Below are 24,965 nucleotides of genomic sequence, written 5' to 3'. Positions count from 1 at the left end.
ACAAAAACAGGCTATAATAGCCGTAATTATAATAATGCTGAATTTGTTATGAGTTGATAGCATATTTGCAAATAGTGCTATAAAAAACTTTAAATAATAGTTACCTATGGAAAATAAGATTACATGAATTAGTGAGAAATTCTGTATATGCCACTGTTTTGTAATTATTGTGAGTTGTAGTATTTATTGAATTGTTTTCTTTTGCTTTATATTGTAGTGGAAATCCAAATTAAAATACTTTATTTACTGCTTTAATTTCAGTGGACAAGTTTGTGGAATGGCAACTCTGAAGGATAGTAAGTGTATTAGAGTTATGATTGCCATATTTGCATTTATAACAAACATTATGATTGAAAATACTCTTGTATGCATAATCTGTATAAATTATGAATACTGATATCTTGATAAAAGATAATTTTAATAATTTAAGTAGTATGTTTTTGGCTGCCAGCAAAATATTAGCTGGCTAATATTTTGCTGGATCTTTAACCTACATCTTAAGAGCAAAATTACAGGGTGGCCCATAAGTCACAAAGGTGGTCAGACATTTAATACCTTTTTAATTTATTAATTATTTTATGCTCGTTTTTTGTTATAATAAAATACAGAATCTGGAGATTTTATTAGTTATCAAAAACCAACACTTAAATGCTTTCTATTTTTGTCTTCACAAAAATGGACCATTGTTATGGCATGTTCCATAACAGTTGTTAATGTTTTTGGTCTCAATGTCCTAATTTCTCTACAAATGTTCTTCAGCTGGTGGACTTGTTCACACACCTTTTTCTTCAGGAAACCCTATAGGAAGCAGGCTGGAGCCATTAGATCTGGAGAATGTGATGGCCAATTAATTACAGATCTTTGCCAAACATTAACAGCTGTCATGGAGCATGCTATAGAAAGGATCTTTGTGAAGCCGAAAGTAGAAGGCAATTATGTGATGTGGTTTTTCATAACTAATTAAAAAAAAAGGGTACATGGCAGGAATTTGATGATGATGATTAAAAAAAAATCTTCACATTCTGTCATTATAACAAAAAATTATAATAATAATTCATAAATAAAAATGTTATTAAATGTTTAAACTCCTTTGACTTATGGGTCACTATGTACTTGGCACAAAACACAAACAGTGGTTTTTGATATAGGAAACACTTCAAATTGTAATACACAAAAAAATCCGAAGTCTTAACTCGAGACGCTTTAACAAGAAGCTTTTGCAGTAGTTAGGTTGGAATTCATTTTGGAATGACTGAATCCCAAATTTTAGGCTAATTAATGCAGCGAGACTTCTTGAGGTTTGTGTGTTGCTGAGTCTAAAGATATTCTCTCTAACTTTTAAGAGTTTCTTACAACATATTAGTTTTTTTCCCCCCATGTAATCTCCTATATAATTAGCTTTCTTTCATCTAAAGGAAGGGGTATTTATTGCAAATTTTTTGCTTTCCAACAAATGGATAACCCTCCACCCTCCTCTCCATTGGCAAATTTCTTTATGGAACATATGCAGGAAAACAAGCTGTTAACTGTTCTTGAAACTTTTATTTATTTGTACTATGTGGATAATGTGTTTATCATCTAGTCTCATGGACATATTTCATATATATATTTTTTTAATCCATCTGAACAGTTTTTAAATATGAAGTATAAGAAATAACTGTCTGTCCTTTTTTTCACATAATAGTTTACACCTTTAAGTGGTTTACTATCTTTCTCTTTTATAGAAAGCCAGTATATATTAGTGGATTTTATTGTACAATGAAACCTGTGGAGAATTCATGACTAAGCAAACACATGTAATAACCAGAGTAACAAGTTTTAATAAGTTTTTTTTCTATAACATTATATAGTATTCTATAACATGCTACTGCAGGCATATTGGGATTCCATTGTAGTCATGCGCCCTAACTATACTGATGATGTCCTAAGTATCATAGGACATCGTCAGTACAGTTAATTCAAGCAATACTAGGAATAACATACAATTAGGGCTCATGATTACAATGGAATCCCAATATGCGTGCAGTAGCATGTTATAGAATTAAATTAAAATATATCTGGAGGAAAAAAAAAAATAGATTACGTTAAAATATTATTATTATTATATTTACGGCTATTTTGCCTGCTTCTAAAATATAAATTCTAAATAATAATATTATTATTTTTTTTATTTGACACCTCCATGGAGTCCAAAGACTCATCGAGGGAGGGAGGGCACCTGTTCTACAACTCTGTCTTCACCACTCAATCCACCAACTGACCGCAACTACACCAATGCCATCTTCCACCGATTACCACTAGTTTTTCCACAGACAATCACAAACATCCATGCCCACGGTGGGATTCGAACCTGCAGCCTTTTGGCTGGAGAGCAGATACGTTAACCACTCGGCCAGCCAGGCCATGGCTGGCTTGCAAATAAGATAACATATATAAAAATTATTTTACACAATTTTGTATGACAATTTCCCATATTTTAGGAATAGCAAGAATGTCATTATGGTTTAGATTTGGTCTGTGAAGTAGGGCTTCAGCACTTTCTTTATAGTCCATTGGAAAAAGACCAAACTTCTACATAGATCTTTATATAAACATCATCATCATCATCATCATCAAATTCCTGCCATGTACCCTCAAGGGGTGTACAGGATATGACAGTACTACATGAAAAAATTACATCATTACTAACTTCCTATCTACAATTTTCCTCCAAATCAGTCTGTTACTTGTCAAGACTCCAACATTATCAGATCTTATATTTCTATCATCTAAGGCACTTTGTACCGTATCAATCCACCTATATCTTGGTCTTCCTCTGGGTCGTTTTCCTGCCAACCTGGCAGAGAACACTTGTTTTGCTAATCTTTCCTCTCCCATTCTATTTAAGTGACCATACCATCTGAGATTAGCTCTGCTAACGCATTCCTGGATGCTGACAATGTCAAGTTCTTTCCTAATATCCTCATTTTTAATATGATATTGCCATTGATGCCATCTGTTCACGCCTCTAATCTTTCTCAGGACTCTCATATCTGCGGTCTCTAGTCTTTGGTCAAGTGTTTTACTTCTGACCCAGCTCTCAGATCCATAAGTTAAAATTGGTTTGAACACAGTCTTGTATACAGCTAATTTAGTGTTCCGACTAATTTCTTTCTTATTCCATATGAATTTATTCAATTGACTTCCCACCATACCAGCTTTGCTGATTCTGTTGTCTATTTCTATATTTAGTTTACCATCTTCAGTAAAAATTGTGCCTAAGTAGCTGAAATGTTTTACTTGTTCCACAGGTTCTCCATTCACAACACAGTTGAGATTTTCAATGATTCTGCCTATTTTCATTGTCTTTGTCTTTTTATTGCTGACCTTCATACCATATCTATTACAACAGCTATTCAATTTAGTCAGAGAATCTTGCAGACTTGTAGCGGATTTATTTAGAAGTATAACATCATCCGCATAAAGCAAAGAGCTGACATTAACATCTCCAATTTTGATATCAGGTTTAATACCACATTCCTTCATAATGTGATCCATATAGATAATGAATAACAGAGGGGATAATGTACATCCTTGTCTCACACCAGATTTAACATTAAACCATCTTCCTGTACTTCCTTCAATTCTAACTGCTGACTCACAACTCAAATAAAGACTAAGTATTGCTTGATATAATGCCCCATTGACACCATATAACTGCAGCGTATTGAATAGCTTCTCTCTTGGCACCTTGTCATATGCCTTTTCCAAATCGACAAAACTTAAATACAGATCTTTGTTATATTCCCATGCTTTCTCGACTATTTGTCGTAAAGTGAAGATCTGATCCTGACAGCCTCTATTTGGCCTGAATCCAGCTTGTTCTTCACCAAGCTTTTCTTCCACAATTCTTCTCAACCGTTTCTCAAGTATACTTGCATAGATCTTGCCAGGAACACTCAGTAGGGAAATACCTCTGTAATTCTCACATTCAGTTTTATTTCCCTTTTTATATATAGGTACTATGAGAGCTCTACTCCAATCATCAGGAATTCGTCCCTCTGTCCAGGCTTTCTGAACTATGCAGTGCAGCCACTGTAAGACTCTTATACCACCATACTTCAGCATTTCTGGTCGAATATCATCTACTCCTGCTGCCTTTCCACATTTCAAGCCTTTGATGGCTTTTTCTACTTCAAGTATGGATATGTATTCCTGACTGCATACCTGGTCAGTGTTTTTTATCACTGTGCTGTCATCACTGCTTGTTTCATTTAGCAGTTTTTCAAAGTAATTACTCCATACTTCAAGGATATCTTTTTCTCCTGTTTTCATTTCACCTTTATCATCTCTAATTCCTTTTACAGCACTCTTTCCTCCATTCCTAAGCTTCTTCAACAACCTCCAGAATATTTTGCCACCTTCTTGATATTTATTTTCTATATTCTTGCCAAAGTCCTCCCATGACTTTTGTTTAGCTAGTTTTACACACTGTTTAGCTTTCTTACATTTGTCTCTGTATTCTGTAAGAGTAAAAGCTGACTTATTTGCCAGGAACTTTTGATATGCTTTCTTCTTTTCCTTCACTACCTCTTTAACTTCCTGTGTCCACCAGGGAGTTCTGATTTTTTTATCCTTGCACACAGCCTCACCACATGCCTCTCTGGCAGAATCAATCAATGTTTCCTTCAGAGTTTGCCACTGAATCTCCAAGGTTTGATTCCTGTTCTCAAACTCTTTCATTTTATTTTCAATAATATTTCTGTATTTTAGTCTACAGTTCACATCTGAGAGCTGCTCAACTTTTATTCGCTTTAAAACTTTCTTACATGTTATTCTTTTCAATATGAAATTCAATTTAATCCTGCTCAAGACTAAATAGTGATCACTTCCAATTTCAAATCCTCTGTACACTCTGGTGTCCTGCACCAGGGAGAAAACATCGCTATCAACAATAACATAGTCAATGAGACTTTTCTTATTCCTAGCCTCTTCTCTCCATGTGAATTTGTGCACATTTTTATGTTGGAACATGGTGTTAGTAATAACCAGTCCATGTCCTGAGCAGAAATCCAACAGATATTTGCCATTATTATTAGCTTTGCTCTTTTCTCCAAATTTTCCCAAAATATTTTTGTATGTCTCACAATCATTTCCTACTCTACTATTTAGATCCCCAACAAGGACCAACTTTTCATTTTTCATTGTGTCAGTTGCTTTTTCTAAAGCCTCAAAAAATTCCTCCACTTCTACCTTAGTAGAACCTTCTGTGGGACCATAGGCACAAATAAGTCTCATTGTCCAGTTCCCCATTCTCATATTTGCCCACATTACTCTACTTGAGACTGATTGCCATTCAAGAAGATTAGCCTCGTATTTTGTGTTGAATACTATGGCTACTCCTTCTTTTCCTTGATTGTCATTGCCTGAATATAACATTTTGTATTTATTGCTCAGAAAGATCTCACCAGTTTTGATCTTTTTTGTTTCAGTCACCCCTATTATGTCGATCTGGTACTTATCTAATTCCTCAGCTAGCTCCATTTCTTTGCCATTCAGGCTTCTTACATTGATAGTACCGATCTTTAACTCTGGTGATGTTGAGTTGGGGTTTGTTTTCAGATTTGTTCCAGTAGCTGACTTTTCGCTGTTCGCCCTGGTTCCCTGGCGAAAACAACGGGGGCCTTGTTTAACCGGGCGACGCCCCAGCCGGCATGAAATTTTGTCATGTTGTACCATCATTTTTTATTTTGGTTTAACCAATAAGAATACAATTTGGTCGGCTAAATCCCAAATTGCCAGCTTATCCTCGTTCGTTCAGTATCAAAGTAGATACCCAACAGGGTGCACCACGAGAAGGTGAGGATTGGACATTAGGTCAGAAGCCCTGGTCGGTTCTCCGCATTCCTGTAAAGGCTATGTGGAGGTCTCCTCTCAGTTATACAGCTTTGACCCTTAAGCACCCTTATTTCAGTGTAATCTATTTTTTTTTCCTCCCCTCCAGATATATTTTAATATAATTCTATAACGCTACTGCACGCATATTAGGATTCCATTGTTTGTAATCATACGCCCTAACTGTATGTTATTCCTAGTATTGTTTGAATTAATTGTACAGATTATGTCCTATGATACTTAGGGTGAAATAATTACTTGATTACCTTGATGGACCTGTGTTTCACTCAGGATTTCTCCATGAGTGCAGGTCACAAAGATGCCTCTAATGATCTCGATCTTCTCTCTTCCATGTTATACCCATAGATTTCACTAGTGGATCTTCCCATCTTGTAGGTGGTCTTCGTAGTTTTCTCTTTATTCTTGGTTGCCAGTTGAGTATTCTATATGTCCATCTGTTATCCCTGAGTCTGGCTATGTGACCTGCCCATCTTGCGTTCATGTATACTGCAGTTACCACATATTTTATGCCTGATCTCTTTCTTAGTTCCGTGTTTCTAACATGTTCCATTTTGCTGATGTTACAAATCCTACGTTCTATTGCATGCTGAGTTATTCTGAGAGTCTCTTCTTTTTCTTTTCGTGTTCCATGTTTCTGATCCATATGTGAGTGATGGAAGAATGTCACTATTAAATAGTTTTGCCTTCACAGAGATGTCAAGATTTGGATCAGTAAGTATTTCTTTTAGTCTGTTGAATGATAGCCATGCAGCTTTCTTTCTTTTTGCTAGTTCTTCAGATAAATTGTTATTCATTTTTATTGTTTATCCTAATTAATTGTAGGAATCAACTTGTTCTATAGGGATGTTATTAATACATAGGTGACTTGTGTAGATGTTTTTGATCCATTTTGTTTTTTCTAGATTCATTTCTAAGCCTATCTTGCTGCTGTTTGTGCATATTTTTTCATCAATTTCTTCTAGGTCTTTTGGGTTGTGGGATATCAGTACTAGATCATTGGCAAACATAAGGATTTGTAGTTTTTCACCATCTATGCTTATTCCTCCATTTAGATCTATTTTTTTCAGAATGTATTCTAAAGTGCTGGTGAATAGATTTGGGGAGATCACATCGCCTTGGCAGACCCCTCTCTTTATATCTATATTTATAGGATGATCAAGTAGGGTTATTTGTGTGGTCTGATAAATGTAGTCCACATTTATTTCCAGTAAGGCACTGATGACTGCATTATGTTGTATGGTATCAAATGCTTTTTTTTTTTTAAATCAATAAAGAGGAAACATAGAGGGATTCGGTATTCTCTGCATTTTTCTGTTAGTTGTGAAATGACCTGGACATGATTTATTGTGGAGAAGCCTCTTCTGAATCCTGCCTGCTTTCTACTGGAGTTGTCTTCGAGTGTGTTTTGGATTCTGTTCAGTATTACTCTGTTAATGATTTTATATATGTGAGAGAGTAGACAGATTGGACGATAGTTTTTTTATGTCTTCCTTGTTTCCTTTTTTGAATAGAAGTATGGTTTTTGAGGTCTTCCATTCCTCTGGAATCTTTCTTTCTTTGAAGTACCACATGAATTTGGCAGCCAAGGCTTTGAAAATAATTGGTCCACCTTGTTGGATTTCTTCAGCCTTAACATGATCATGTCTTGAGGCTTTACCTTTACTCATTTTCTTAAGGGCATGTTCTGTTTCTTCTGGAAGTACATCTGGTATAATGTTTGGTTTTGGAATGATAGGTTCTGAAACTTGACACTTAGTTGCATAGAGATCTTTATAAAAATTCTACCCAATTTCTTCTATCCTTTTTCTATTAGTATGTTTTTCTCTGTTTTGATCCTGTAAAGCAGGTGGAATTGACTGTTTAAAATTTAAGTCTTTCTCTATTTTTTTCAGGCTTGTTTTTGCCTGCACTGCTTCTCTTAGTTTTTGTATCCTGAAAGCTTTGTAGTCTTCTGGAATTCTTTTCCTTAGTAACTTACAGATAATTTTGTATTCTAAAAAATTTTCTTCAGATTTCTTCAGTTCTTTTCTCTTTTTCAGAAGTTCTATAGTTTGAGGTGAGAGTTGTTCTCTTTTCTTTTGTTTCACAGGAATTTCTGATTTTTACTTTTACTCAACAAACGCACAGGAACAAGATGGACTTGGTGATTGCCAAGTCCATCTTGTTCCTGTGCGTTTGTTGAAAAAAAAAAGTGTTCATGATAAAGAGTTGTTCAGCTGCAGCAAATTCAGCTAATCCCTCTCTCCTCTTCTATTTCTTTCTCCTAGGCCATGTGGTCCTATAAACTTTTCGTTTTCTTTTCCATATCCTATTTTGGAATTAAAGTCACTGCCAACGAATGTGTATGTTGACTTGTAATTTAATGCCTGTTCAAGATTCATGTAAAAATTTTCTATTTCTTGATTATCAGCTACAGATGTTGGAGCATAGCAGGATATTAATTTTATTGTTATTCTGTTCTCTATTCCAAATATCTGAAAGAATAGGAGTGCACCTATTCTTTCAGATATGATGTTACAAGAAAGGATCGACTTGGTAAGCTTAGATTTAACAATGAAGCCCACTCCACCTTTTTTGCCATTGTTTGAAGATGCTCTGAGGAGTATCAGTGAGCCATCGTACTATCTTGCTGTCAGTTCTTTCAATCTTTTTGTTTCATTCACTAGTAGGATATTGGTTAGTTCTTTGATTAATAAATCTATTCTATAGTCTTTCCAAAGTTCAAGTATTGAGGGTACTCATTGCTATTTTTATAGATTTAAGAGGCAGCCTGTTTTCATCTGCGAGATTCTTAGAAAGGTGAGTGCGGAAATATTTACTTAATAAAACTTATTACGTGTGTTTGTTTAGTCATACTGGTGGATTGCACTAACAATGACACTCAAACACATTGTCGTATTGAGCTAGGACTATTTGTTCTAATAATGCATCTCTTGCTACAAAACTCAACTTTCTCCATACTTTTTTTAGCCATTGCTAGCTTTGTCTGCATGGTTGGCTGAGCAGTTAGCTTATCTGCCTCTCTAACTAACATGCTGTGGATTTAACTCCTGTTGTGGGTGGATGCTTTGCGAATGTGTTTAGGTAGAAGATGAATTTCATTGTCTGGTGCAATGGCATTGTGTCCATTTTGGTTGGGTGAGTTGTTGTGTGGCTAATGCAACTAGCTCTACAAAATTCCCATCAATTTGACCATATGATTGCATTTTTTGTCCATGTATGAAAGTTTTAAGAGTGCATAGCATATCAGCACTCATCTTAATTGGTCCAATGTAATTAATTGTAGGATAACTTTGAATACTTTAATTTATCGACTAATTGTAATCATATCTGTGTGGAGGAGGGGAGGGAGACAATTTGTTTGTTTTAAGATATATTAAAAACAATAATGAAGGAGAATGTCACATTTGGTTGCTATATTTGATTACTCAAAGGTGTAATATATGTGAACCATCATTGATAAGTCGTGAGAATGGGAAATGTAAGGAAATAGGAAAGAATAAGTGTGAGTAGAAATACTTTCATTAATGTTTTGCTTGCTTAGTAAATTTGGAAGGGAGAGACGAGACTTACCTCTTTCGACTGCTGTCATACAATCTACAAAAGCTCTGGCAAAAAATGAGATATTCAGTAGACTGTCAGCACTGTTTCCCTTTGTAAATATGGACTAAAAAGTTATAAATTATTTATAGAAAATTATATATTAAAACCTTGTCTATATCATTGTTCTGAACACATCAGCTCACACTTCACACACAAAAAGCAGATGAAACTCAGAAAACAATATGGCAACTCGTGACAAACGACAATGTTCAGTTGGATTGGTTGACACAGTAACCAATCACAGTGATTGATTTCTGGGTGCTATTGTCTCATCACACACCCTGCCTCGCCTTCTGAGTGGTTTAAAACCACCAGAATGCTAAGAATTTTACCCACTGTGCCATCTGTCAGTCTGTTCAATGGGCTCAAAGGTGTCCATATTTGTGACCGCAAACCCAGGCTATTAACATGAATGTATTGCAATGTTTACGTGTCAAAGTCTTCTTCGTGAAGCATTTGTATATTGTATTTCATTTTAGGAATCATGTGAAGCCAAGAACCATTTAGGGGAGTCTTTAACAGGAATAAAATACAAAAATATAATATCAGTGGTATTGCTATTTCATGGCTGTGCACTTGCACACCTATCATACCTTGAATATTCACCCATGGTACATACCTAACTTGGAGAGATTTATGTTAATGTCTCCAAGAATACTTGGAGAGATTTATGTTAATGTTTAGTGGAAAAAAACAGACATCTAAAGCTAATAATTAACTAAATTTACACATATGTATGTGTATACGTACACATAGTGGAAAAAAAAAAAAACACTACATCAATGCTATATTCTATTAACATCATCAGAACAAGTTCATATAGATAGTTTTAATACACAAAAGTGGTGGACTAATACATAATTTAACATGAGTGTTATTATGTTATAGTTAAGATCTTAGATTACTTACAGTCCTAATTAGAATTAACTCTTAGACCAAAAGGTTATATGTGCCATCCATATTCTTGGGATTTTTAGACCACTGTTATTGTTAAGATTGGGGTGGTTGATAAGAATTTTACAGGCTTACTTAAATTTAAGCTCATACCGTGTTTGGGGTGCTTAAGGGTCAAAGCTGTATAACTGAGAGGAGACCTCCACATAACCTTTAAAGGAATGCGGAGAACTGACCATGGCTTCTGACCTAATGTCCAATCCTCACCTTCTCGTGGTGCACCCGGTTGGGTATCTATCTGGATACTGAATGAACGAGGATGGGCTGGCAATTTGGGATTTAGCCAACCAAATTGTAATTCTTATTGGCTTAAACCAAATTAAAAAAAAAAAACAAATTACAAAATGATGGTACAACATGAAAAATTTCCTGCCGGCTGGGGCTTCGCATGGTTAAACAAGGCCCCTGATGTTTTCACCAGGGTACCAGGGTGAACAGCGAAAAGTAATCTACTGGAACAAATCTGAAAAAACACCCCAACTCAACATCACCAGAGTTAAAGATTGGTACTGTCAACATAAGAAGCCTGAATGGCAAAGAAATGGAGCTAGCTGAGGAATTAGATAAGTACCAAATTGACATAATAGAGGTGACTGAAACAAAAGAGACAAAAACTGGTGAGATCTTTCAGAGCAATACATATAAAATGTTATATTCAGGCAATGACAATCAAGGAAAAGGAGTAGCCATTGTATTCAACACTAAATACGAGGCTAATCTTTCTTGAATGGCAGGCATTCTAAAGTAGAGTGATGTGGGCAAATATCAGAATGGGGAACTGGACAATGAGACTTATTTGTGCCTATGGTCCCACAGAAGGTTCTACTAAGGTAGAAGTGGAGGATTTTTTGAGGATTTAGAGAAAGCGTCTGACACAATGAAAAAGGAAAAGTTGGTCCTTGTTGGGGATCTAAATAGCAGAGTAGGAAATGATTGTCAGACATACAAAAACATATTAGGAAAATTTGGAGAAAAGAGCAAAGCTAATAATAATGGCAAATATTTGTTGGATTTCTGCTCGGGACATGGACTGATTATTACTAACACCATGTTCCAACATAAAAATGTGCACAAATTCACGTGGAGAGAAGAGGCAAGAAATAAGAAAAGTCTCATTGACTATGTTATTGTTGATAGTGATGTTTTCTCCCTTGTGCAGGACACCAGAGTGTACAGAGGATATGAAATTGGAAGCGATCACTATTTAGTCTTGAGTAGGATAAAATTGAATTTGATATTGAAAAGAATAACGTGTAAGAAAGTTTTAAAGTGAATAAAAGTTGAGCAGCTCTCAGATGTGAACTGTAGATTAAAATACACAAATTCATGTTTATGAATTTAGGGACACAAAACTCGTGTTGAAAAGATTATTTTACTGATTAATAATAAAATAATGACGTTTAGACCCCTGTATTGAGGTCATCAGAAGGATACATGTGTATAAGAAACCAAGCTACATGCTGTTGCACTATATACAGGTAAATTACATCTAAGTTGTTAACTAATCTTTTTTCTTAGCCTACCCTCTAGTGATTTAAAAAAAAAAAATACCAATAAAAACTACAATAAACTCTGCTAAAGTCCTCATGTACTAGGATTTTTCTGGAATTATACAATTTATATTGGTATATTACGATTATCTTTTGGATTTGTACAGTACAGGTGTTGCTATTGAATGTTCAGGAAAAAAACAACAACAACAAAAAAAAACACTTCACCAAGTCTTCTTGTATTGAGATTTTTCTTCGTGGTTGCTATGAGGGTTGCAGATGGGTCCTGCACATTCTTTCAATGGTTAGACCATCATTTTTATTCAGATTCGGATCATGTTTGAGCATTTCACACGCTTCCTTGAATTTCTGCTCAAACCAGGTTTTGGTACCTTTCCAATCAACTCTGTGGTATGTTTGGAGTGCGTGGTCAGAAAGGTCGGTTTTTCCAAAATGGAGGTATTTTATGTGTCGTTTGTGTTCATCCTTTCTGATTGGAATGGTTCACCCTGTTTCTCATATGTATGGTATGTGACATGTGCTATCTATTTTGTAAACCCCTGGGTGGGCTAGGTGTGGCAGGGGATCCTTGGAAGAACTGAGTAGGTGTCTTAATTTTGTCGGGGCTTTAAAGGTGGTTTTGATGTTGTATTTGTGTAGTGTTCTGTCTATTTTTTCAGAAATGCCTCTAACATATGGTATAGCAATAGAATTCTTGAAATCTTTTTTGTAATTAGTGGTATCTTTGTGGAGGATCTTGTGAATGGTTTTTATACTGTATCCATTTTTTATAAAGGTATGTTTGATGGTCTCATATTCATGGGTTAAGAACTTGTTCATTTGAACGAATGGTTTGAGCTCTGTGTTTAAGAGTGCTTATGATGAGTTTTTGTGTTGGGGTGATAAGAAGTTTTGTTTATGTACTGGCCTGTGTGTGTAGGTTTCCGGTAAACTGAGAAGGAGAGACAGCCTGAAGGAAGATGTGTGACAAGTGTGTCTAGGAACGGAAAAGAGTTGTTTTTTTTTCTATTTCAATGGTGAATTGGATGCGTTTGTGTTGTTTGTTGAGGTGGCTAAGGAATATATCTAGTGCTTCGCAGCCGTGGGGCCAAATGGCGAAAATGTTGTCGATGTATCTGAGCCAAATTTTGGGCTTTAGGCATGCCGATTCTAGAGCTCGTTGCTCAAAGTCTTCCATGTAAAAGTTCGCTATTGGGGGGGAAAGTGGTGAGCCCATGGCTGTACCTTCTTTTTGAAGGTAAAAATTGTTTTGCCACACGAAATATCCAGAACGGAGTACGTGGGCAAAGAGGGCCGTGATGTCGTGTGGAAATATGTTCTGTAAGAGTAAGATAGTATCATTGATTGGGACATTGGTGAAAAGGGAAGTTATGTCAAAGCTGACTAATAGATCATGGTCGTTGAGTGTAATGTTTTTAATTTTGTTTATGAATTGTTGTGTATTTTTTATGTAGGAAGTTGAATGACCAACCAATTCCAGTGTGGCCGCTTATTTTTTGGCTAAATAGTAATTCGGACTTTCGATTCCTTCTACAATTGGACGTAATGGCATGTCTGTTTTGTGTACTTTAATACCGCAGTATGCCCGCGCACCCAGAATTTATGGCCTGCCAAAAGTACACAAAACATGCCATTACATCAAATTGTAGAAGGAATCGACAGTACGAATTACTACTTAGCCAAAAAATTAGCGGGGAATTGGTTGGTCATTCCCCTTCCTACATAAAAAATACACAATGATTCATAAACAAAATTAAAAACATTACACTCAACGACCATGATCTATTAGTCAGCTTTGACATAACTTCCCTTTTCACCAATGTCCCAATCAATGATACTATCTTACTCTTACAGAACATATTTCCACACGACATCACGGCCCTCTTTGCCCACATACTCCGCTCCGGATATTTCGTGTGGCAAAACAATTTTTACCTTCAAAAAGAGGGTACAGCCATGGGCTCACCACTTTCCCCCGCCCAATAGCGAACTTTTACATGGAAGACTTTGAGCAACGAGCTCTAGAATCGGCGTGCCTAAAGCCGAAAATTTGGCTCAGGTACGTCGACGATATTTTTGCCATTTGGCCCCACGGCCGCAAAGCACTAGATACATTCCTTAGCCACCTGAACAAACAACACAAATACATCCAATTCACCATTGAAATAGAAAAAAAAAACAACTCTCTTCCATTCCTAGACACACTTGTCACACATCTTCCTTCAGGCTGTCTCTCCTTCTCAGTTTACCGAAAACCTACACGCACAGGCCACAGTACATACACAAAACTTCTTATCACCACACAACACAAAAACTAGGGGTCATAAGCACCCTTAAACACAGAGCTCAAACCATTTGTTCAAATGAACAAGCTCTTAACCATGAATATGAGACCATCAAACATACCTTTATAAAAAATGGATACAGTATAAAAACCATTCACAAGATCCTCCACAAAGATACCACCAATAACAAAAAAGATTTCAAGAATTCTATTGCTATACCATAAGTTAGAAGCATTTCTGAAAAAATAGACAGAACACTACACAAATACAACATCAAAACCACCTTTAAACCCCTTACAAAATTAAGACACCTATTCAGTTCTTCCAAGGATCCCCTGCCACACCTAGCCCACCCAGGGGTTTACAAAATAGATTGTACATGTCACATACCATACATATGGGAAACAGGGCGAACCATCCCAATCAGAAAGGATGAACACAAACGACACATGAAATACCTCCATTTTGGAAAAACCGGCCTTTCTTACGACACACTCCAAACATACCACAGAATTGATTGGAAAGGTACTAAGTCTCCTACACTGCACCAAAACCTGGTTCGAGTGGAAATTCAAGTAAGTATGTGAAATGCTCAAACATGATCTGAATCTGAATAAAATGATGGTCTAACCATTAAGAGAATGTGGAGGACCGATCTGCAACCTTCATAGCAACCACGAAGAAAAATCTCAATACAAAGAAGACTTGAAGTGTTTTTTTTTTTTTCCTGAACATTCAATAGCAACCTGTACTGTACAAATCAAAAAGATAATCTGTATAATTCCAGAAAAATCCTAGTACATGAAGACTTTAGCAGAGTTTATTGTAGTTTTTATTGGTAATTTTTTTTTTTTTTTTTTTTTTTTTTATCACTAGAGGGTAGGCTAAGAAAAAAGATTAGTTAACAACGTAGATGTAATTTACCTGTATATAGTGCAACAGCATGTAGCTTGATTCTTATACACATGTATCCTTCTGATGATGACTTCAATTGGTCTAAATGTCAAGTTATTATTTTATTATTAATCAGTAAAATAATCTTTTCAATACGTGTTTTGTGTCCCTAAATTCATAAATATGAATGCTGATCACCGTGTAACCTTAAAAGAAAGAATAAAATACACAAACATTATTGAAGAAAAAATGGAAGAGTTTGAGAACAGTAACCAACCTTTAGAGATTTAGTGGCAAGCCTTGAAGAAAACCTTGATTGATTCAGCTAGAGAGACATGTGGTGAGGTTGTCTGCAAGGATAGAAAAATCAGAACTTCATGGTGGACACAGGAAGTTAAAGAGGCAGTGAAGGAAAAGAAGAAAGCATATCAAAAGTTCCTGGCAAATAAGTCAGCTTGTGCTTTTAGAGAATACAGAGACAATGTAAGAAAGCTAAACACCATGTAAAACTAGCTAAACAAAAGTCATGGGAGGACTTGGCAAGAAACATAGAAAATAAATATCAAGAAGGTGGTAAGATATTCTGGAGGTTGTTGAAGAAGCTTAGAAATGGAGGAAAGAGTGCTGTAAAAGGAGTTAGAGATGATAAAGGTGACATGAAAACTGGAGAAAAAGATATCCTTGAAGTATGGAGTAATTATTTTGAAAAATTGCTAAATGAAATAAGCAGTGATAGCACAGTGGTAAAAAACACTCAACAGGCATATAGTCAGGAATACATATCCATACTTGAAGTAGAAAAAGCCATCAAAGACTTGAAATGTGGAAAGGCAGCAGGAGTAGATGATATTCAATCAGAAATGCTTAAGTATGGTGGTATAAAAGTTTTACAGTGGCTGCACTCCATAGTTCAGAAAGCCTTGACAGAGGGATGTATTCCCAATGATTGGAGTAGAGCTCTCATAGTACCCATATATAAAAAGGAAAATAAAACTGAATGTGAGAATTACAGAGGTATTTCCCTACTGAGTGTTCCTGGCAAGATTTATGCAAGTATACTTGAGAAAAGGTTGAAAAGAATTGTAGAAGAAAATCTTGGTGTAGAACAAGCTGGATTCAGACCAAATAGAGGCTGTCAGGATCAGATCTTCACTTTATGACAAAACTTAAATACAAAGATCTGTATTTAAGTTTTGTAGATCTGGAAAAGGAAGGCATATGACAAGGTGCCAAGAGAGAAGCTATTCAATACGCTACAGTTATATGGTTTCAATGAGGCATTATATCGAGCAATACTTAGTCTTTATTTGAATTGTAAGTCAGCAGTTAGGTTTGAAGGAAGTACAGGAAGATGGTTTAATGTTAAATCTGGTGTGAAACAAGGATGTACATTATCCCGTCTGTTATTCATTATCTATATTGATCACATTACGAAGGAAAGTGGTGTTAAACATGATATCAAAATTAGAGATGTTAATGTCAGCTCTTTGCTTTATGTGGACGATGTTATACTTCTAAATAAATCCGCTACAAGTTTGCAAGATTCCCTGACTTAATTGAATAACTGTTGTAATAGATATGGTATGGTCAGCAATAAAAAGATAAAAACAATGAAAATAGGCAGAATCATTGAAAATGTCAACTGCGTTGTGAACGGAGAACTCGTGGAACAAGTAAAACATTTCAGCTACTTATGCATGATTTTAAGTGAAGATGGTAAATTAAATATGGAAATAGACAACAGAATCAACAAAGCTAGTATGGTAGGAAGTCAACTGAATAAATTCATATGGAATAAGAGAGAAATTAGTTGGAACACTGAATTAACCGTATACAAGACAGTGTTCAAACCACTTTGGTTTATGGATCTGAGATCTGGGGTCAGAAGTTAAACACTTGACAAAAGACTAGAGACTGCAGATATGAGAGTCCTGAGAAAGATTAGAGCCGTGAACAGATGGCATCAATGACAGTATCATACTTCATTCATTCATACATTCATTCAGAAAAATGCCTCACATAAAAGGCATTTTTCTGGACGAATTTCAAAGTTAAAAAAGAAAATTGAATTCCAGACAACTTTCAAAAACCAGTAAAGAAGATTTCTTCTTCCTGCCTTCCATTCAAGTCAAATATCTTCTCTTAGCCTCACCCTGAGTGTGTCTGATTTTCTCTGTTCCTGCAATTGGTCCTATTTTGACCAATTGATCATAACATAAACATCTGACGATCAGTACATACAGATTACATCTGTCTAAGGAAAAAGAAATTTGGTCATGCAGAACATGGAATTTCTATTAGCCACAGGACATATGGAACCAACACAAAAATCCTTCACACCAGTCCTTTTAAATTTGATTCTTCAAAAATCCCTGTAAATCCCTCTTTGCAATAAACTTTTAAAAATTTAAAAATTTTTAAATCTGGATAATACTAGGAGATTTATTATCTAGATTGTGTTGCAGTTTGGTAGAGAGTATCCATTGAGTATCTTGTTATCTTTAATGCATTGTAATTCTAGTGTGACTGTCCTCAGAAGAGTAGGTGATATGTCCTGGGAGCAAGAATCTTGACTGTTCTGAATTTTTGTGAAGGGTGGTACATTGAGTCCTCGAGGATATATCTTCTGATGAATATCTGCTTCTTATAAGCAGAAAAACTGAGAGAGCCATCAACTTCCCTTTTTGCAAGTGAATTCAGTAAAGGAAGGATTTTATTATTTTCTTTTTCTAATATCAGTTTTTTTCTACAAAAAAGGTTGTTGATTTTATATGAAGAGAATTAGACATTTTTATTTAAGTATGGCCAGATGGCAAACATTAGTATTACGAAACCAAATGGAGGGACAAGGATCAATGGAATGAAGTTATTCTTTCATGCAGTTGTGTTGCTATACCTTTTGCTGCCCCTCTCGATACACTCCAAAAATACTACAAAAAGTCAAAACGACGTACAGGGTAAGGTTCAAAGTGCCCCCCCCCCTCCTCCTAGCTACACCACTGCTTTCATGTAACACTTAGAACAACAACTTAGGGGGCAAAGTTGTTTTTCCCGTCAAGTCAAAAATTTTTCCAAGTGTTCCATGAAATAATTATTATTGGATAACATTAGTGATAAGGGAGAAACCCATGGTGCAACTTTCCATCTGCTTATCAGCCACTGGCTGCAAAGGAATGCATATTTTATGTGTTTTTGGCAGTCTATATAATCTGAACATCTGGCATAAAAAATACTTTAGTGTTTGATGGTGTCTGCATCCAAAGAATTAGGCAACTAATTTATGTATTTTTGACTTGGTGGGGATCTTACATGATAGGTTTATAGGTAGACTGATCTTGAAGTATGCCAATCTTACAATTATATTTTGATGTATCTGTGATAACTGTGCAGTTTCCCTTGTTTACTTTAGAGATAGCAATGTTATGGGTTATTTTCTAATGATGTGTAGAGCTTCTATTTCCAATCTAGGAATGCTTAAAGGTAGTAAATTTGCATTGTATAAAATGGACCACTTCAAAATGTAATTTGCTAGCTGAATCACATTTAATGTTATATAGGTTTCTTTCTATCTTGCAGCATAAATCAGTATAAGAATTTTCTTTGGATTGATAGAGAAATCATGGCTTCTAAATAAAACATTAATTTCATCTTGAGTGAGTTTAGAAACTTGTCTCATTTGCAAATGAGACAAGTTCACTAACCATTTATCTATAGGCTGAAGAGTGGAAGATTTACATTGTCTGCTTATAAGACTTTCAAACTTTTGCATAAGAGTTTGTTCAGATTTACGAAAGTGAGCCAGAAGACTGGAAGCAAGAAAGTACTGTCTGTTATACCATTTTTGCTTTATGTAACTGTCCATTTTATGTGTTCACTCTGATATGATGAGATACTCATTGCAAAATATGTGCTGTAGTCCTTGTTTTAATATTGCATTAAAAAAAAAAAACTTATTTAAAGAAAGAAATAGTGACTGTTACAGTGAAGGCCTTTATTGCATTTTTCAGCATGAGTTACCAGCTGATTCTTGTAAAAAAAAAAGAAATTTTTCCTGAAGTATAAAGAATGTGATATGCATTTGTATGATGTGCAGCATCATGCAGTATAAAGCTCTGCAAAATGTTTTGTTCCCATTTCATTCAGTTCCTACTTGTGTTACTTTTGCCATTTAACTTTAAAAATTATCCTGGAGACTTTTTTTTTTTAATTTAAAACCACAGACAAGTAAATAATATAGATAAAGCTCTTTATTATAGGGCTACTTGTTTTGCAGCTTGCCTATTTTTCTGCAAGGTGCTTAATCGGATGCTAGGTTTTACATTGACTTTCTTCCCACATCTTACCAGGAGCAGGCAAGGCCATTTTAGCCCCATCTAACTCTTGAAGACTGAAGGGGGGGGGGGGAGGAGTTCAGTCTCCATCAGTAGCTAAACGGAGATGACTGGCCCAAGACTGTCACTAATTATAAATTGCATCCAGTGAAGAGATGGCTGACAGATGTCACCATTGCATGGGCCCTAATCCTAACACTATTTATTGTTTGAAATAGTTTGGTTCTGTGGTCAATTTCCTTGAGTTTATGAGACAAAAAAACCTCAAGTTTCTGGAGAAAACAAACCTGCTGACTTATGCCAGAGATTGACTGACTTTGGAGCCAGTCAAAGAAAGGCTTAGATAAAGTTCCTCTAGTCTAGATACCAGTATTGAACTTAAAATTTCCCCTCTTTCCACTGAGCTATAAGATCATTTTCTACACAGGCTGTATATTTGATGAAATATATTTTGCATCTTTTTCTATTTCATTTTATCAACAAAATAATGAGTTAAATCTTAACATACTCTTAATGCCTGCCATTTCTTGAATATTAATTAAACTTCAAGACAAATGCTTTTTCACAGCTTTATTTTAGAAACCTTTGGATGTATGTAATTTGTGGAAACTAAAACAGAGTAATTTGATTATGAACTTTTTTTTTTTTTTTTTGTAGTCATTTCATAATAACACTGAAATAGTATTATTTAATTTTTTGGAGACATAAACTTAATTTTTTTTTTCTTTTCAAGTTCGTGTTAGGTTAAAATCAGTGAAAAATATTCAGAAGATTACACAGAGCATGAAGATGGTATCAGCTGCTAAGTATGCCAGAGCTGAAAGAGATCTAAAACCAGCTCGTCCTTATGGAGAGGGATCTCAGTGTAAGTAATAATATGTAGCCAATAAAAGTAATATATTAGATGGCTGATATATCTCATAATAAGGTGTTTCAAGGATGGGCAGTGAGGAGAGGCTCAGTATGCCTTTTATTGGGTGATTGGTGTGTTCAGATCATTTCCAGAATGGTTTTTGAATTGTTGTACTTTTCTGAAGTTTTATAGTCAGTCTTTCTCATCTTTTATCAGATTATTATATCAAGCATTTTAAATCTAATCGATGAACCCACATTTTCTCTTAGCTCACCCATAAATGTGGGTGAGCTAAGAAAAAATGTTTGACTTTAATGGAAGGCAGAAGAGAAGTTTTTTCATTTCATTCATTTCAGAGTTTTTTTTTAAACTTTGAAATGTATTCAGAAAAATGCCTTTTATGTAAGGAATGGAAATTTTCTTTATCTAATAATGAGCTATTACTTGGAGAGTAATTATCTAGATGTATGATTTACACGCAAAATTTATAGTTTTATTATTCTTTATATTTCGTTTCCTGTTAGTATAACAGAATAGATCCAGTCCATAAGTGATATTTGAATTCTGTCCATTAGTTTCCCCTTTCTTTTCTTCATCAAATCTATAGTCTTTTTTCCCCCTTCAGTACTTCATTGTCATTAAGTGATGTCTCTGCTCTTATTTTTTTTATATCAGACATTTTACTTTGGAATCATCAATTTCTAGGCCATTTTCTCTGACACTTAATCATGTATGGCATTGTAGCCTTTCTAGAAAATTTCATATCTTTTACGTGCTGTAATTGAGTGAGCTATTTCCTCTCTCGTCACTTATTGCACATGAAAATGGCTTTCTTTCTTTAGATTTCTATATTGGAGTGCCTTGGGGTCTGTTCTTTCTCCAGTATTAAGAAGTCAAGTTAAACCAGTTTATCTATTCAGTATATTTTTTTTTGCTGCTTTTTTGCAAATTACCTATCATTCCTTATCTATTCAACCATGGAAATTAGTCATATATGCAAAAATGGTAACTGTTAGAACTTCCATTCAACCACCGTGAACAGAAACTGAGTAGCAGGGCAGATAATTGAAAAGCTAGTTTGTCCATAGATCCTTTGCTTAGAGGCTGGGAAAGGGGGGGGGGGGGTACTAATTCTAATTTTTCCTGTATAGAGGGAAAAATCATCACTGGCATTTGTCAAACATAACAAAGATTCATGTTTGACAATGACTGTTGTCAGAGACTGTTTTCTGAGATACTTAATTATTATTCATAGATAAAAACTGTTCTTTAATTTCTCATTTTTAGAGAACAGCTGCTTTAATGATACTGATTATAATGTATACAGTTTCTATGTGAAATTTTTAAACAATGTTAAGTAAAATATTTATGCAAGATATGTTTATGTAATTTTTTAATATTTGTAAGTGCACTATTTATCAGATTATTTACTTGAATGACATACATCTTCTCCTTGTAATCAACAGGCTGCATTCAGATTTAAAATCCCACCACTGTGGCATGAATGTTTGTGGCATAGATGACTGATAAGTTTTAGTTGGTAGATGTTCAAACCACTTTAAAGTCTCTGGTAAGCAAGTACTACTCAGCTCTTGTCTATTGATATTGTCGAATTGGATTCCTGGATTATAATCTTGTTTTTCTAATATTGTTGAACAGGATTCCTGGCTTATAATCCTATAAACCTTAGCTCACCCACAATACTAAATTTCATATAGGTTTTTTTATCCATTTTATTTGTGGAATTGCCATTAAAACAATGTTATATTAATAGTACTAATGTTATCTTTTACTTAACACAAGTGCTTCATACTTGTATGGGTTAAGAATGAATACACTCCCATTGTAACATACAGAAAAACAATTCTGATTTGATCTTTTCCATTGTTTGTTTATGATGATATAGTATGCAGTTCTTTATATTACCATGTGGGATGTCCATGTATATTTATTATTAGGGCATTGATAGAACAATGTGTTTGCAATCATTAGATCGTTTGCTCTACAGAAGTGGAGTAATTGTTCTCCTCTGTCGTTAAGCTTTCCATATCCAAATTTCCCCATCACATCTTTTTTGTCTGTAATGAAATGTCCTATTTTAGCGTTAAAATCTTCCATCACTATCATGAGTTCTCTATTTTTGGAATTATCTATTTCATGTCGTAGTTCTTCATAGAAATTTTCTATTTCTTCCTCTGAATGGTTACTGTCTTGTGCATATATTTGAATTATTTTTATTTTCAAATATATGCACAAGACAGTAACCATTTTGACCTTTTTCTTTTGCTTGAAGTTTGGCTGTGATTATTCTAGGAGACACTGGTTTTATTTCAATTACTGTGTAAGTTTCTTCTCAATAATGCAACTCCTTCTCTGTGTATGCATCTTTTCTTCCTGAGAAGTGTAGTCTTCCTTCTGGGAAATCCATGAATCTATCTCCACACCAATGTGTCTGATAAACCTAAAATACTCCATTTCAGTCTTTTTATATTTTCCTGGACTAATTGCAATTTTCCAGGTTGGTATAATCTTATGTTGAGGGTGGCTACGTGTTTCACGTCCTTAGCTGATCACATTGCCGATTTCTCACCTACTCTATGTGGTCTTCGAGTAGGCACGTCGGCTGTCCCATACACAGTAGCACTATCTTGGTTTGTAGACTTTCTCTGGCTCATGAAAGTTACTGGTTTAATAATGTAGCCAGCTCCCGTGCTTCTGTTACATCTCCTTTGGTCGACGGCTCTTTATTCTTTATTCAGAGCAACCACATTTCAGAGTATTTAAAAAAATTGGGAGAGGAAATGTTAGCAAAACAGATGTTTGATACTATGATGGTAGGGAAAAAAAAAACAGGTGTAGATATGGTCTGTCTTTCTGTAGACCATGATTTGATAATATTGAAGTTCTTCTGAATAACACTACCTTGGAGGAAAGTTGTCAGTAATAATTCAAACTTACTCTGTAGTCATAATATCCTCTATGCCCATTGAAGATGTATATTAGGAATTTGATAATTCAAGTAAATGAACAAGTACTTGTACTTTCATTATTAGCAAAACAGCTTGCAAGCTCCTCATTATGAGCCTAACCTTCCTTGTGGTAAAAAAAAGTCATCATTGGTACACATAATTTAATTTGCAGATTTAAAGAAAAATTAGCAGAGCATACTGACCTTATTACATTATTGAAACTTAAAAACTGTAAATGAAGTGTTTTTCCACAATGACATTAACAATTATCAAGTTCATTAGAGGCTTCATTTGGATTGTTCTCTGATATATGTCTGTTCTCCATTATCAGTGCTAGTTGCTATTCGCAATACTTGACATCACACCAGCTATGCTACACAGTCTTATTAATTAGTACACATAGCAGCCACTGAATTAGAAATCTTTATGCAGCATATATGTAAAATAGTTGGTCATGTGCATCACCACATGTTCTAGGCAGCTATTTAAGAAAAACAAAGGATTTTTTGGAGTTTGATAAAGGGTTTGAAGGATTGGTATTGGTAGCTGCATGACTATATGGAAACTGATTTCTGCAAAGACCAGAAAGTTTGTCTACAGTGGCACCAGGAATACCGTGACTGGACACCTGAAGCTACTGGAAAAACATTCTGTGGTCCGACAAGTCACTGTACACCTTGTTCTGTATTAACGGTAGATAGAAAGTTAAACTAGAGCCCATGAAGCACTGAACCCAGCTTGCTTTGTAAACACAATTCAAGATTATGGAGGTGGTGCCATGATACAGAACAGGTCCCCTGATATTTCTAATAGATCAGATGTCCTCCATGGAATATCTGAGCATTGTTCTTGATCAAGTTCTTCCCACAATGTTGACTTTTTATCCATCAGGTGACAGATGACATGGATGACAGTGCTAATCACCATCACACAAGAATTGTTCAGTAGTGGTTCATTGAGCACGATAGTGACCTCTGCCATCTTTCCTGGCCACCACAAAGTGCAGATCTGAACCTAGTTGATGATGTTTGAGACATGTTAGAAAAAGCGATCTGGTAGCGAAGTCCTTCCATCAAATCTGAGCCAGTTTAAGAAATGTCTAGTGAAGCCTGGTTTGTTGTAGACATAGATGCAATCCAACACCTTGTGGAATCTATGCCAATCAACATAGTGGTGGTGTAATTCACTGGCTGGTGTGTGTGTGTGTGTTTACATAATGAATATATTCATAGTGAAGAATTTATGGAGCCACAACACATGTTAAAATAATTACTTTACTTAACATTAGGAAAGTAACATTTGACATTTCTACCTCTGTATTGAGGTCATCATCAGGAAAAATACATATAAGATACAAGCTACATGACAGTGCACTATACAAAAGTAAGATGAATCTAAATGCTTAATCATTTAATCTAGCCTGACCTCCTGTGGAAAAAAAAAAATAAATAAATAAAAATAAATAAAATAAATATAAAATAAAAAATTTTAAAATAAAAATAAAAAACAAACTACATTAAACATTTCTAAAATCCTCTTGTATTGAGATTTTCTTCTGTTTGGGCTTGTTATTGTTGCTGTACGGATTGCAGGTGGCGCCTTCATATTCTTGGAATGATTAAACCATCATTTTTGTTCAGGTTTGGATAATGTTTCAGCATTTCACAAGC

General features: G+C 35.1%; 1 protein-coding gene across 1 annotated transcript in view; it reads left to right on the top strand.

Moving 5' to 3' along the window:
- Window positions 1-24,965, top strand: part of ATPsyngamma (ATP synthase, gamma subunit) — a 79,965-nt gene that overhangs the window by 7,117 nt on the left and 47,883 nt on the right. The window contains exons 2-3 of the mRNA XM_090406986.1: window positions 262-296; window positions 20,207-20,338. Of these exons, the coding sequence (XP_090263112.1) occupies window positions 262-296; window positions 20,207-20,338 (167 nt within the window). The remainder of the gene's footprint in view (window positions 1-261; window positions 297-20,206; window positions 20,339-24,965) is intronic.

This window comes from Typopeltis vanoorti, chromosome 2 (genome assembly GCF_054136105.1).
Source record: "Typopeltis vanoorti isolate ZY-2024b chromosome 2, IOZ_Tvanoo_1.0, whole genome shotgun sequence".
Lineage (NCBI taxonomy): Eukaryota > Metazoa > Arthropoda > Arachnida > Uropygi > Thelyphonidae > Typopeltis > Typopeltis vanoorti.
This window is presented reverse-complemented; position numbering and strand designations above follow the sequence as displayed.